The sequence below is a fragment of the Crocodylus porosus genome, unplaced genomic scaffold (assembly GCF_001723895.1).
Source record: "Crocodylus porosus isolate Cpor-Errol unplaced genomic scaffold, CroPor_comp1, whole genome shotgun sequence".
NCBI lineage: Eukaryota > Metazoa > Chordata > Crocodylia > Crocodylidae > Crocodylus > Crocodylus porosus.
In genome coordinates, this window is record NW_017728933.1 from 4,216,075 (window position 1) to 4,229,737 (window position 13,663).

Below are 13,663 nucleotides of genomic sequence, written 5' to 3' on the forward strand. Positions count from 1 at the left end.
AACTTCCAAGAGAAGTGGTGCTGGCTCCTGCCCTGGGGGTCTTTAAGAGGAGGTTAGATGAACACCTCGCCGGGGTCATTTCACCCCAGTACTCCTTCCTGCCATGGCAGGGGGTCAGACTAGATGATCTACTCAGGTCCCTTCCGACCCTAGAAACTATGAAACTATGAGTCCACAGAGCTGGGCTACTGCCCAGTGATCAGCTGACCAACCCAACTGCTGGCCTCTCTGGAGAGACTCAGACTTGGCCACAAATGGTTTTTTTCCAGGGAATCCTAACAGACTCCACAACAGAGCTGGCGCAGAGGTTTCCTTCCAAGGAAGCCTGGGCCAAAAATGCTTCCTTCCAGAGCAGCACAGTTGCAACAAATACACTGCTCCAAAGCAAGGTCTTAGCAGAAGGAAAGGGGATTTTGCCCGTCTCTGGGTGGAAGCCATGGGGGCCAAGTGCAGTAGTTGCACTTGGCTGTGCAAATTATGGTTGCGCAGCAACGGCTGCAGGAATTCAGAGAATCACCCCCCTTCTAGCGTCGAGGCAGTGACTCCGGGACTCCTGGGTGAAAACAAGAGCCTTTTTTTTTTTTTTTTTCTCTGTTTTTTTTTTTTTTCCTCTGTTTTTTTTGCACCGGTCCTGGAAGCACTGCAATACCAGGTCAATGCATGGAGTGGATGAAAACAAGAGCCCAGATTTCAGCAGTAGCCCCTCGATCTTTGGGTGAGAGGCTGAGATGCAGCTCCCATTACAGTAGTCCTGTGGCTTCGGCGTCTCTTCTCGCATTCAGCGAGCACAGTCCCAGCCTATCTAAAGTATGTCCGTGAACTTCATAAAGGGCTGCCATTCAGCGAGGACTCTTCCTTAATGCGCATTTTCTACCGCCAAAAGGCCTGAATCTGTAGGGATCTGTGGGAAATCTGCCTGCTCAGCTATGCTCCTAGGGGGATGGTGATCTGCAAGGGTTTTCCCATGAGATGCAGGGGAGGCTTGAAGCTGGGAAAAGCGGTGCATCCTGCCTGCTACTCCCCCGACTGGTCAGCTGCACAGTCTCAAAATGCCTGCGACCCTCTCCCATGCCGCGCTGAGGACCCACCTCCTGCAGGCCCCCTACAGCACACCGCCACAAACAGCCCCTTGCTGCCCCTGCTCCATCCACCACCTGGAGCAGCCAACTCCTGTCTTTCAGCCAACCCCCTGTTTTAAACAAGCTCTCTGTAGTCTCTCAGCTTTGATTTCTGACCTGTGACTAATCCGTTTGTCATCTCCGCATCCCAACAGCCTTTACCCCAACTGCTCTCTCTGGCTTTATTCAAACCATGGGGATTAAACTCCTAATGTGTGAAAGCGCAGGCTCTCTCACAGCCCAGGGCTGCATTGCTGCTCATCCCTGGGCTTCCCGAGAGAAGTAAACAGAGAAAGGGGGGCACAAGAGCAGAGCTGCATCTGCCGGCAGGAATATCCAGCTGGCAGAAATTGGGACTAAGTATAGAAACCCAATTCTCCCCCTGGGCCCTGGATCAGTGATCAGGTCAGAACACACTTGGAAGAAGGCTGAAGGGCAACGCTTTTACCTGTTTGGGGCTGGTCTTGTCAACTGAGACACATAGGAAGGTTTGGGAGCCTCTTGTCACTAAAGCTGTGTTACGAATGCTCCCCGCAACCGAAGGCTCGGTGCCAAAGGCTCTCGCCACCCTGGAGCAACCACCCTCCAGCAGCACATTACCCTCCAGCCCCCCTCTGCTTTAGGGAAGGAAACCATCCCTCTGTCTTCATCAGGGATGGGCCAGGGCAGGGAAGGGGGAAGATGCCAGAGAGGCTACTGCACCCTAGAGCTAGAGCTTGAGCTGCAGCCGCTGCAGGAGGATGGAAAAGCTGCTCAGCCCAGGGAAGAGAGGCACACTGATCTCAGCACCTCGGTTTTTCCCACAATAGTTACTGTGATCAGGTCAGCTCTAGGCGCTTGCCCACGGAGGAGAAAGACAAGGCAAACGGAGGAGCAAACAAACTTGCCCACAGAAAGAGGGATGCAGGCAGGAATCCTGGTCCAATCCTCCTTGGGTCTTGTTAGACCAGCTGGGAATTGGGGTAGGAGACAACGGTTTCCCAGGGCTACCATTGTGGGGGATGGAAAATGTGAATGAGTCGCGGGAGCTGCAGAGAGCTCATTCCAGGCGGGTAAGAAGGAGGCTTTGTCTGAAGGGCAGCGCTGCTGGAGGAGACCAAAAGGGACAAAAAGTTGAGACTGCGGGGAAGTGAGTCAAGGACAGAAATGCACCAGTGAACGAGTGCGGGGCCACTCCTCCCAGCTCTCTGACTCTCAGCTGCAAAACAAGGGGGTGGGAGACCAGGGTGGGAGAAGGAGCGGAGGGGGGTAATATGCTCCAGAACAGGTGTCCAGTCTCTTTGCATTCCTCAGAGCACCCTGCCCAAAGCCCAGGCAGCGGGACGCCAACGCACACACGGGTCAAGAACAGGGCAGTCACGGCTCCAATTCCGCATGTGAAGCAGACCAATTCAGCCAGCAAACAGTCCTGCCCAGCTCTGCCCTAGCTGACGCCAGCTCGTTTTTGCCCTACAAGTGCCCCATACCCAGAGCAACTGGGCCCCAACATGCACACGCTCCCTCTCGGGCACCTCTTGTTGCTCCCCTTGAGACCTTGCACTCTTGTTTCTTTAACTAAGGCATCACTTCCCCTGCGCAAGCCCAGGACCCCAAGCTTTGCCCTCAGCACCAAGCCTGTCTTTGCCTTTTCCCAGCATCACCCCAGGAACTCTGTGCAGGCACCCCTCATTGCCACCATCCAGATGAGCCTGTTCTGCCACTGACCCATGGGGGAATTTGAACCCTAACGTGCTGGGTGGCTAACAGGAGGCCTGCGGCTCAGCGCCCACACCTACTCCAAGAAGCTGAGCCCCTGCCTGGTGCAGACAGCTCACCCAGAGCCCCCTTTTTCTTTTTGTCCTTTTAGACACTTCAAGATCTGCTTGGAAGGGAACAGAAGGGAACAAAATGGAAGGTGCCCTCCTGTGTCTCCTGCTGCTGCTGGGAGCCTGTGCAACTTTCCAGCACCAGGTAAGAGGCTGGTAAGAGGCCAGCATAGCAGGGCCGCACCTTTGGCACCTTAGTCCCAGCTCTGACAGCACTCGCTGATTCCTAGCCAAGACACTGGCTGGTTTTGCTGGTCAGGATAAGGAACAATTAAGCGGTGCCAAAAACTGGAGACAGAAAAGCCCAAACAAGGCCCCAGTATTCAGCCCCAAGGTCAGGCTGGGACTCCACCCTGTCCTCCACTTTTGATTGTGTCCCGTAAAGGCCTCCCACCATTCTTCCCAGGCAACTGTTGACAGTCGGATGTCCTTCACCATCCACTATCAAGGACTCCGCCCTGATCTGTCTTTACTAACAGCCATCCTAGCACCTTCACAAGTAATTCTCACCTCCTTCCATTCACAAAGGGGTCCTCCCATTCCCCGCCTTCCCCTCCAGCTCTGACTTCAGCACCCAGACACCTCTTAGACATGACCTTTCCTCAGGAGGCAGTCACTCCAAACCACCCCCACTAGCACTGCTCTCTGCTGCTGCCAGACTAAGGCAGGTTCCTGATACAAGAGGATTTCTATTTCACAAGCCTTAGTGGCTGCCCTCCATCTCCCGTCCACACCCAGCCCGGCTCTGAGGTCTTATGGTTTACATTTAAAGCAGGCACAGACCAGGGTACTTCACATGTGAAAGTCTTGTGTAACCAGAGGGATCACGCATAACCCAGGCACATAAGCCAGCTTGCACGTGGCCCTCACTATTACTGCTGTGTGTGGCTGGGGCACCTTTCCCTTCCTCCTGTCCCATGTACTGGGCAGGTAGGAGTGTCCAGACTCACAGTGCCTACTAAATAAGGGAGACTGGATTTAGGTAGTACTTGCCACATGACCAGCCAACTGGACTCAGACACCCTTCCTACTTCTCTGCTTGCAGGAGTTTCACGTCCGCCTCAGACGGGGAGCCCGATCACCAGGTGAGGCAGACAGGCGGGACCCCCACCTTGACTGGGGCCAAGCAAGGGAGCAAAGAAAAGCAGGCTGATGTTGATGGAGCAAAGCCAGAGGGCCCCAACCATTCTCCCTGGCTTTGCAAAGAAAGGTTTGGGTACAGCTGATAGGGATGGTGGGGTGGGCAAGCTGCCACATCCACACCTAGCTGAGAGGAGAAGGAAGCTCTCTCTCCTCCCCCACTCACAGGCAAGCTGTGGAGAGCACAGTGCTACCTCCGGCTACCACAGGGACAAGGATGTGATGGCTTGTCTGGGGAGGGGAGCACCCTGCTAGGGCCACCCCACTGAAAGAGGATGGGGTACGAGTCTCCATGCTCGGAAAACCCCGTTTCTCAATCTCTAAGGACAGTTTCTTGTCTCCATTGCAGCCATTTGCAGGGACTCCTCATTCCAACAGATTTATCAGCCAGGGCAGACCTGGCTGCGCCTAGCAGGATCCAGGGTGGAGTACTGCCGGTGCGAGAGAAGCCAAAGCTTCTGCCATACTGTGCCCGTCATAAGTGAGTACAACATGTGTGGGAGAAGCGATGCGTAGGCTGGTGTTTCCCAAGGAGCACTGCCCATGGGGTGGGACAGTCCTGCAGAGACCCTAGACAGGCCTCTCAGTGTGGCAGGACTAGGAGTGCAGGCAAGGCCTGAGAAAAGCCAACACACCTGCCAGGGGGAGCAGAGAGAGCAGAGGACAGGAGGGGCATGGGGCAGAAGAGGGAGACCAGGCCTATGGGGGCTGATGGGTGGGATTGCATGGGGATACGTTCCCTGAAGCCTCTCCCTATGAAAACCTAACACGGCTTCCTGGCTTGTGTCTGCCAACAGCCTGCGCTGAACAGAAGTGCTACAACGGTGGCCGGTGCAGGCAAGCGCTCTACTCCCCCCAGCACTTCATCTGCCTGTGCCGCCGGGGCTTCTCCGGGCAGCAGTGCGAGATTGGTGAGTGTGCAGCAGGCGGCCCGACTAGGTAGCACAACAGCAGCACCCAGAGGCTGCTGGAGTGCAGCGGGCTCCACTCATGCCACTGTTGATGCCACAGAAGGTCTTGGGCTGCAGCAGAAAGAGAGACACCCACCATGGCAAAGCAAACACATCTCACGAAGCACCCTTGAGCCCCGGTTCAGAGGCCCCTATGCACACACAGGCTCTGACAGTCCTGTTTGTCAGGGTACTTGTGCCAAGTGCCTGACAGCAGGATCTACAGGCCCTGTCTGAGGGAACAGGGGCAAAAGGGGCAACGGACCCCAGCTGCTCAGGGCTGGAAGCAGAGGTTGCCTGGGATCCCAGCCTGACACTGCCATTGTGCCCTCTGTTGCTCAGATACTGAGGACAAGTGCTACAGGGATGTGGGCACAGAGTACCGAGGGACGTGGAGCATGACAGCGAGTGGAGCCGAGTGCCTGAACTGGAACATTATTGCCCTGGCGCAGAATAGGTACAACGGGCGGCGAGCGGATGCCGCTAAGCTGGGACTCGGCAACCACAACTTCTGCAGGTGAGAGCCCAGGGGCGCAGGGAGCGGGCTAGCAGTGGTAGGTACTTTACAGGGTGCAGGGAAGGCTGCACACAGCCGGGTTCCACAGAGCATGCTGCAGAGGGCTGCCTTGGTCCCGCTGCCCCGAGATGCATCTAGCATGAATGTGCTAGAGCCATCCTAGGTGTGGAGACAGTGGAGTCACTCCTACACCCACTGCCCCAGCCTGAGCCCAGGGAAGCACTTGGTGATTCTCAGTGCCCAGCCTGGCTTGGGCCTGTCTGCATAAGCTATAGCCACCATAATGCAACATGCCATGGGTGGGAGGGGGCCAGCGAGCATGGCGCAGGTCCCCTGGGGAAACTTACTCTTCTCCGAGTTGCCCGCATCACTTGCTTCCGCCCTTCTTCAGCCCTTCTTCTGCCCAAATTCCCTCTCCAGCAGAGCTACTTTGCTCCCAACTGCCTATCCAAGTCCTCTTTAAAAAACACTCCCCAAGCTGCTTTGTACATAACATGCCACCCCTGCTGCCCTGTCATGTCCCGACTCCTACGTAATCCTCACTCAAAGTCACTGAACTCAGCAGCAAGTCAGGAAGGAGCCAGGCATAGTTATGGAGCTATATGCATCGTGTCTGTTCTCTCTCAGAAACCCAGACAAGGATGACAAGCCCTGGTGCTACATCTACCGAGGGGGAAGGTACATTTGGGAGTACTGCAGCACGCCTTCCTGCTCAAAAGGTATGTGCAATGCAAGCCATGGGATCTGCACACCATGGAGTGGATTTAAGGATTCCCTGTACATTCACACTGAGGCCCTCACTATGGCTGCAAAGGTGCAGAAGTCAATAGCCTGCCTGATGCAGCTGTGGGCTCTTGGAAGGGGCGTCTGGCTGGGGAGAAAGGTGCTGCAGCTAGCATCCGTGGGATCTTGCTGGTGAACAGTTGGTTTCCTGTTGCAGGTAAGAAGGATGAGTGCTCCTCTGGACAGGGCACAAAGTATCGGGGCAGCCACAGCACCACCCACTCTGGGGCCACCTGCCTGCACTGGGACTCCATAGCCTTGGCCGGCAATGTCTACACTGCATGGAAGAGCAACGCCCAGGAGCTGGGCCTCGGGAGCCACAATTTCTGCCGGTGGGTAGGCAGGGGGAAATCACACAGATAGCAGGAACCTCCCTTGCCTCCCTGTCCCGTGTCGGGGCTCACACCTTGCCCCTGAATTAGGGCAGAGGTGCTGCACAGGCTCCATGGAAGGGCCCTGCCTGGCAAGGAGGCAGAGGCACGTACATGCAGCCTGTCTAATGTTGTGCTCCACACACATAGAGGAAACACCAGTGCCTCCGCCTATCCCCAGGCAACACCAGGATGCAGACAGCTCTCTGAGAGCCATCATGCTAGGGGTACACCAGGACATGGACAGCTCACAGAGAGATATCATGCTTTGTTAGCTGTCCTGTTCACCCCAAAGTCTTTGCAGGTCTAAGAAGCTGAACTATGCCCCTTCTCTGTTCCAGGAACCCGGACAACGACACCAAGCCCTGGTGCCACGTGCAGACGCGAGGCCGGCTCACGTGGGAGTACTGTGATGTGCCTGCCTGCTGTAAGGGCCCTGTGCTTCCCCACCCTACCTCCCTCTTCCTGAGAGTGACCCCTGCTCTTGCTCACACTGGTTCCACTCCAGCTCCTCCAGCTAGTTAAGAGCTGGAATGGGACCACACCAGCAACATGGGAGCCTGGGGCTCTTACACCAGTGCCCTTCTCAAGCAAAGGCAGGCAGCGGAGCTGGTGGGACAGCCACAGCTTCCTTGCTGTGTTTTTCCTGGTGCCCTGTGAATGGTTTTCAGGGACAGGGTCAGATTAGGGCATTGACAGCTTCATGTCCAGGGCTGGCTCAGCACATGCCAAGCCTTTAGAGGCTTTTCAGCACAGGAGACAGGAAGGCACAGGACAAGGGAGAAAGCCTACATCTGTATCTGTCACCTCCAGCCACCTGCGGCCAGCGGCAGCGCAGCGTGCCCCAGTTCCGGATCACGAGGGGCTTCTACACAGACATCGCCTCACACCCATGGCAAGCAGCCATCTTTGCCAAGTATCGGCATGCCTCTGGGGAGCATTTCCTGTGTGGTGGGATCTTGATCAGCTCCTGCTGGGTCTTGTCAGCTGCCCATTGTTTCCAGGAAAGGTGAGTGAAGGACCCAGCCTACGCCTCCCCTCCAAGAGCTAGAACAGGGACCAGAAGCATGCAGCAAGCCCTAACTGCCCCTTTAGGAGACATGGTATTTGGGTGGCGGCTGGCCCAGGCAGAGGGAGGGCATGTGCCCTGCAAAAACTTTTGCTCCCCACGTGGCTTCCCTCAGCTATCAATAGAGGGGGACCACCCAGCCCACAAACTGCTTCGGGGGGAGCACAGCTTGACCAGGTCCCTTCTCAGCAGACCCCTTGCTTGCCACAAAGGGTCTTGGTCTTCCCACAAGAGCAGTGGCACACTGGCACCTGCAACAACTATGGTCTGGGCTCACTCAACTAGAGACTGTAACCTCCACCACTGCCTGATGGGGTTAATGCAAAGCCCAGGCCCACCTCTGCTCCTGTGGGGGCTTTCAGTGTTATAAGTGAAGGAGAGGAGATGTCTCTGGAAGTAAGTCCAGACTCCCCAGGTAATTAAGTCGCAATAAGGCTACAGGAAAGGAGGCAGCAGCACCTTCAAGGGAAGGATCACCTCTTTCAGAGGAGGGCGACTAAAGCTCTGTCCCTCTTCAGGTATCAGGCTCATCAGCTGAAGGTCATTCTGGGCAGGACTTATCGAGTGATCCCTGGGGAGAATGAGCAGCAATTCCAGGTGGAGAAGTACATTGTGCACAACCAATTTGACCCAGAGACCTATGACAATGACATTGGTGAGAACTCCTGTCCCTTGGGCCAAACAGCACCGTCAGCCCCCGACTTCTTCTCTCTCACACACTTTCTCGCCCTCCAGCTCTGCTGCAGCTGAGGTCCGAGTCAGCCAAGTGTACTACTGAAACAGATACCGTTCGCACAGCCTGCCTCCCAGAGCCAGGGCTGCAGCTGCCTGACTGGACAGAGTGCGAGATCTCCGGCTATGGAAAGCATGAGACATGTAAGTAGAGGATGCTCCCTGTGCAGGATACTGCTCCATGGGGTTCTCAGACATCAGCATGGGGAGGACATGCCAGTCCCAGGTTCGATGGGCTATAAATCAGCATTACAACTTGCATGGCCTAGTTCTGCCAAGCTCACTCTGTACTCTCCGCTCCATTCCCTCTGCACGGGGTACAGAATCCTCTCTCATCTGAAACCTTAATGCGCAGGGAAGAGTAAGACCCTGGCATGGGGGAGCAGTTGGGCAGAAGGCAACAGCCGTGACTCCAAATTCTTTTCTACATCTAGGGCTCCCTTGCACAGTCTCTGTGAGGGAATGAACTCTTCTGCACAGGGGTGCTGCAGAGCACAGTGCACAGAACCAGTACACTCCTGAAAGGTCTGTTTCCTGAGCAATGCCTAGCAAAGAGCAGACCAGCAATAGCAGATATCTCGAATCCAGCTAAAAGCTCAGCTGGAGGATTTTCTAATGACTATATTTAAACACAGCTAACAAGCCTTCTCCTACTGGTGTACCTTTGAGTCGGCCTGTATACGAACAAGTTTTCCCCACTACTTTCCTCCTCCTCACTCCTTCCTGTCTCTTGATACATCCACCTTTTTCATCTGGTCTTTAAAGTGCAAGGTGTTTGAGGCAGGAACCTGTTTGTTTGAGGCACAAACCTGTTTGTTTGTGCAGAACCCAGCACAATGGAGGCTTCGTACCAACTATCAGGAGCCTTTTTAAGCTACTCTAATAGCATACTTGCAAAATAAATACACCATTGTGCTTGTAAAACAAACAGGAGTAAGCGCCATTGAGAATCAGCTTCCTGCAGAACTCGGAGCATGTTCTGGTGGAGCTGTTTGCAGCGGAGAGTTTACAATTGAAAATTACTCGATGGATTAAAAACAATGATGCTTCCACCCCTCGTGCAAGTCCAGCTCCAACTGGGCTAGATCCCAGCCACCTCAAAAGAAAAGCTCTGCCCTCTCTGCATTCAGCGTAGCCATAACATACAGAAACATACACATTCCAATCCCTTTACACACCATTCTGTACCACCGAGGCTGTGTGTACACAGAGAGGGCATCTGGTTTTGGTTAGAGCAAGCCTAATCCCAGAAAGCCATAACCCGTCAAACAGTTCATGATTCCTCCCCAGCAACCCCGTCCCAGCTTTATACAATTCAATTTTTCTATCAAAAACAAGTTTGGGCTGTTGATTTAGGTTAGACATTGGGAAGAATTTATTTATTTTTTTTTTTACAGGAAGGGTGGCTAGAATCTGGAATGGGTTTCTAAGAGAGGTAGTACTATCACCTAACTTGGAGGTCCTCAAGAGGTTTGACAGTCACCTGGCTGGGGTCGTCTGACCTTGGTCCTCTTTCCTGCCAGGGGGTCAGACACAATGATCCGCTGTGGTCCCTTCCGACTCTACAGTCTATGAATCTATGCCTGTGAAGCCCATGAGAGGCTCCATTTCCAGCTTCCATAAAGGCCCAGGAAGCCTGTTAATGGAAGCAATTTGGGACAATAGCGTCATCCGAGAGGAGCAGTGTCTACTCCCAGACAGACCCAAAGTTGATAGCTGATGACACGGGAACCCCAGGGGTTTCAAGAACAGCAATGGCAAGCAGGGGAATAGGAAAAGTGACTGTTCTGCATCTCCATTCACAGCCTCCCAGTCCCCCACCCACCTGGAACTATCCACAGAGCAGAGGCAAGTCACAAAGCTCACATGTGCATCCATTTCTCTTGCAGATTCTCCCTTCTACTCCGAGCGCCTGAAGGAAGGTCACGTCCGCCTGTTCCCAGCCAGCCAGTGCACATCGCAGCACCTTGAGAACCGGACGATCACCAAAAACATGCTGTGTGCAGGGGACACCAGGCAGCTGGATGATGCCTGCCAGGTAAGCCTGCCAGAGCCCTGTCTTTTTCTTTCAAGTCCTCCATGAAGCGTCCAGTTAACAACACAGAGATGATGCAGGGAAACCGGGACAAAGCAGCCCTGCATCAGATTCTCCTCAAAGCCACAAGTTTCCCAGTGGCTGGGAAGAAAGGTCACACTTGCCTAAACAAACCAAGGACAATGGGTATTGAAATCCAAACAGCAGAAACATCACTGATAACTGGGCAGGAAACCCCACCTGGTGCAGGGTTTCCCACGATTCTGTTAGAGGAGAATACCGTGAGGGCCTCACAAGGGGGGTCTGATAGCAAGTAGGTGCAGAGAAAAGGAAGAACAGTTGTGGGTAGTTGGGATGATAGTAGATTTAGGTCCTAACAGCCTCACCAGCTTCCACAGCTCCTGAAAAACCTTGTTCTCGCCATTAAATTGCACCCTTTATCCTATTGGGTTGGAAGAGCAACGAGGATTCTGGAAGCACTGGCCTGAGAAAGGCCTTTAGCGTCTCACCCTTTTCCTCATGGTCACAGAGGGGCCCAGGGAGCCTGCCTGGCACACCACAGCTTGGTTTTGAAAGGATTGTCACTGGCTGCGCTTGAAGCTGGACCCCTTTGAAGACAAGGCCCCACATGACCCCTCGCCTTGGCAGTGCACAGGAAATAGGATGGACCCACCCAGGATACTTACTATGAGACAGTGTCACAATCCCTGTAGCCTTGTATCAGTCGAAGAGAAACAGCAAAGGTGCTTCTTACTAACCTGCTTTCTCCCTGCAGGGTGACTCTGGAGGGCCTCTGGTCTGCATGAAGGATGATCGCATGCATCTGATTGGCATCATAAGCTGGGGAATTGGCTGTGGGAACAAAAATATGCCAGGTGTTTATACCAATGTCACTCGTTACCTTGGCTGGATCCAGGACAACATGAACTCCTAAGGGAGATGGTGGACTATCTGAACCCTGTGGTCATGCCCCCACTCCCCAAGTGCTTAGAGTACCACCAGAAGCTGCCGTCTAGAGGCCCACGTCTGCCCAAGAGGCAGGCGCACAGCAGCACAGGATGTGAGAGACACTCCTGCTAGGTACTTTCTCTTTCCTCATTCGGGACTATTAGGAGTTACTTTGCACCAAGGCACAATACAAGACACACAAAACCCTGCAGCAAACCCCAGCATCTGGCAGGAGGCCCTGCAGCCCCTGGGAGGTGATGCTGTACTGAGAATGGCAGAGCACCAAGGCAGAGGGGACAGGTCTGGCTCCTGAGAGCAACCATCTCCTTCCTTCAGAGTAGGAAGCAGCACTTGCACTGTGCACCAGTGCATGTGTTGTGTGCAGCATGTGGCCACATCATGTCTGACCCTTCCCTCCCTGCCATGAGGCATGGGCTGCACCTCACACCTACCACCACACTCTTGTGAGGCTGTTTGGCCCTTGCACCACCTCATCAGGGTGTGCTCAAGGATGCAATGAGCTTGGTAGGCCGGGTGCAAAGGAGTTGTCCTTCTGGGTCCAAAGTGTGTGTCAGGTAAAGTTCATGATCCCACATTAAGCAGCAGAGAGTGATCACACACCAAGCCTGCAACCGAAAAAGAAATCGCCTCTTTGCACCCACCCCCAGGCCTTGGCAGTGCACAGGGCCCAGCAAGAGCCTCCCGCAGAGGGAGCTGCCTTACCCACAGCAGGCACTGCCAGGCATGTGCTGCTTCTGCCTAGGAGCTGTAGAGGAACAGACATGCTGTGATACTGTTCACTTCCCCAAAGGCCCCTATGTCCAGGCACATGTATTTTCTATAGATTTGAGAAAGATTATTTTTGTACTTCTGTAGATATTGGAACATTCCTCCACTCCCCATGTGCATGCATGTGTGTAAGTGTGTACACTTGACTATGGATTCCCACCAATGCCTGAGGGGTTGGCAAGCCCAGGCTTGTCCCCAGAAACATTAAAGGTGACATGAACACACAGATCAGCATGGCTCTCACTGCCAAGTTTCAGTGTCTCTTATACAGGACAGGGCTACTTTTCATTGACCCATCACTGTCAGCGGGGAAAGGATCCTGGCTGGAATTAAGCCCTTCTGATCCCCATTTTACTTTGATTGTTCACACAGGCAGAGCCTGGCTCCAGTGCGAACAGCACAGCCATGGCCATGGGCTGCTTGTTCCTACAGCAATGCACCACGGGGCTTTTTTGGTTCTTGGTAGTTTTGCAGCAAAACCCAGGCCTACGCTCTGAGCAGATGATGGAAGCAGGAGCTTGCTTGAACTAGTTAGCCCCCTGTTCACTGTCCCTCCTGCCTGGGACTCTCCAGGAACCTCTTTCCCTTTCCCATATCAATTGCTGTGCTCAGACTGGTCCCTGCAACCCTGTGCACTCAGGAATCTCTCTCTGAGAGTCTTCAGCTAAGCTCCATCTTTGCATCCTGCCCTTTCCCTTCAAACTGCCACCAAATAGCAGCTAAGCCAGAAGGTCCCAAAACCCAGAGAATAGCTTAGCACCAATATTACCCATATCACATGTCAGGCACCCCTAGGATTTGTCTAAAGCTCATCTTATTGGTAGGCTCAATCTGTCACACTGTGTGCGCGGTGCTACTCAGTGATGGGGAGGACCTGTAGCCCTGGGTGCTCTTAAGAGCCTGCTCACCTCTCCCACACTGAGCTGCAACTGCTGCCACAAAGGATCACTCAAGGCCTCCAAACAATCCCACCAAACCAAACAGAATTGTCCCCAAAGTGCGCCCTAGCATGAGCCAGGTGGTCTGTGCCTCTAAGGACTCGCTCATTATGGCTCTGTAGATGACCTGTCTCTCTCCTGCATGGGGCCTGGCTATTCAGTCAACGCTGCAGTCATCCTCCACAGAGAGGATCTCAGTCACAACAGCTGCAAGAGGCAAAGAAAGGAGGAAAATGATGCATTGTGTGGCCTTTGCTCCCCTTGGCTTAGCTCTCTGTAGAACTATTCCCAGAGTCAAGGAGCTTTCTGGTATCTGCAGGCAGTTCATTAACCAGAACCTAAAGGGGCCGACAGGGGGATGTGTTACTGCCAAGCTTGTGGTGACCACGTGAGCCTGAGTCAGACATTTTATTTCGTGTATCCCAAGAAAAACACAGCTGAGAGGCTCCCCTGGGTAATCATACAATG

The 13,663-nt window shown here is 53.9% G+C and overlaps 1 protein-coding gene across 1 annotated transcript in view; it reads left to right on the plus strand.

Annotated features, from left to right (window-relative positions):
* PLAT (plasminogen activator, tissue type) overlaps window positions 1-12,483 on the plus strand; it is a 14,870-nt gene extending 2,387 nt beyond the window's left edge. Inside the window, exons 2-14 of the mRNA XM_019546040.1 lie at window positions 2,965-3,068; window positions 3,969-4,008; window positions 4,413-4,544; window positions 4,861-4,974; window positions 5,356-5,530; window positions 6,158-6,249; window positions 6,471-6,645; window positions 7,026-7,111; window positions 7,498-7,693; window positions 8,272-8,408; window positions 8,489-8,629; window positions 10,375-10,523; window positions 11,296-12,483. Coding sequence (XP_019401585.1) covers window positions 3,006-3,068; window positions 3,969-4,008; window positions 4,413-4,544; window positions 4,861-4,974; window positions 5,356-5,530; window positions 6,158-6,249; window positions 6,471-6,645; window positions 7,026-7,111; window positions 7,498-7,693; window positions 8,272-8,408; window positions 8,489-8,629; window positions 10,375-10,523; window positions 11,296-11,454 — 1,659 coding nt within the window. The 5' untranslated portion in view covers window positions 2,965-3,005 and the 3' untranslated portion in view covers window positions 11,455-12,483. The remainder of the gene's footprint in view (window positions 1-2,964; window positions 3,069-3,968; window positions 4,009-4,412; window positions 4,545-4,860; window positions 4,975-5,355; window positions 5,531-6,157; window positions 6,250-6,470; window positions 6,646-7,025; window positions 7,112-7,497; window positions 7,694-8,271; window positions 8,409-8,488; window positions 8,630-10,374; window positions 10,524-11,295) is intronic.
* The last annotated feature ends 1,180 nt before the right edge of the window (window positions 12,484-13,663 follow it).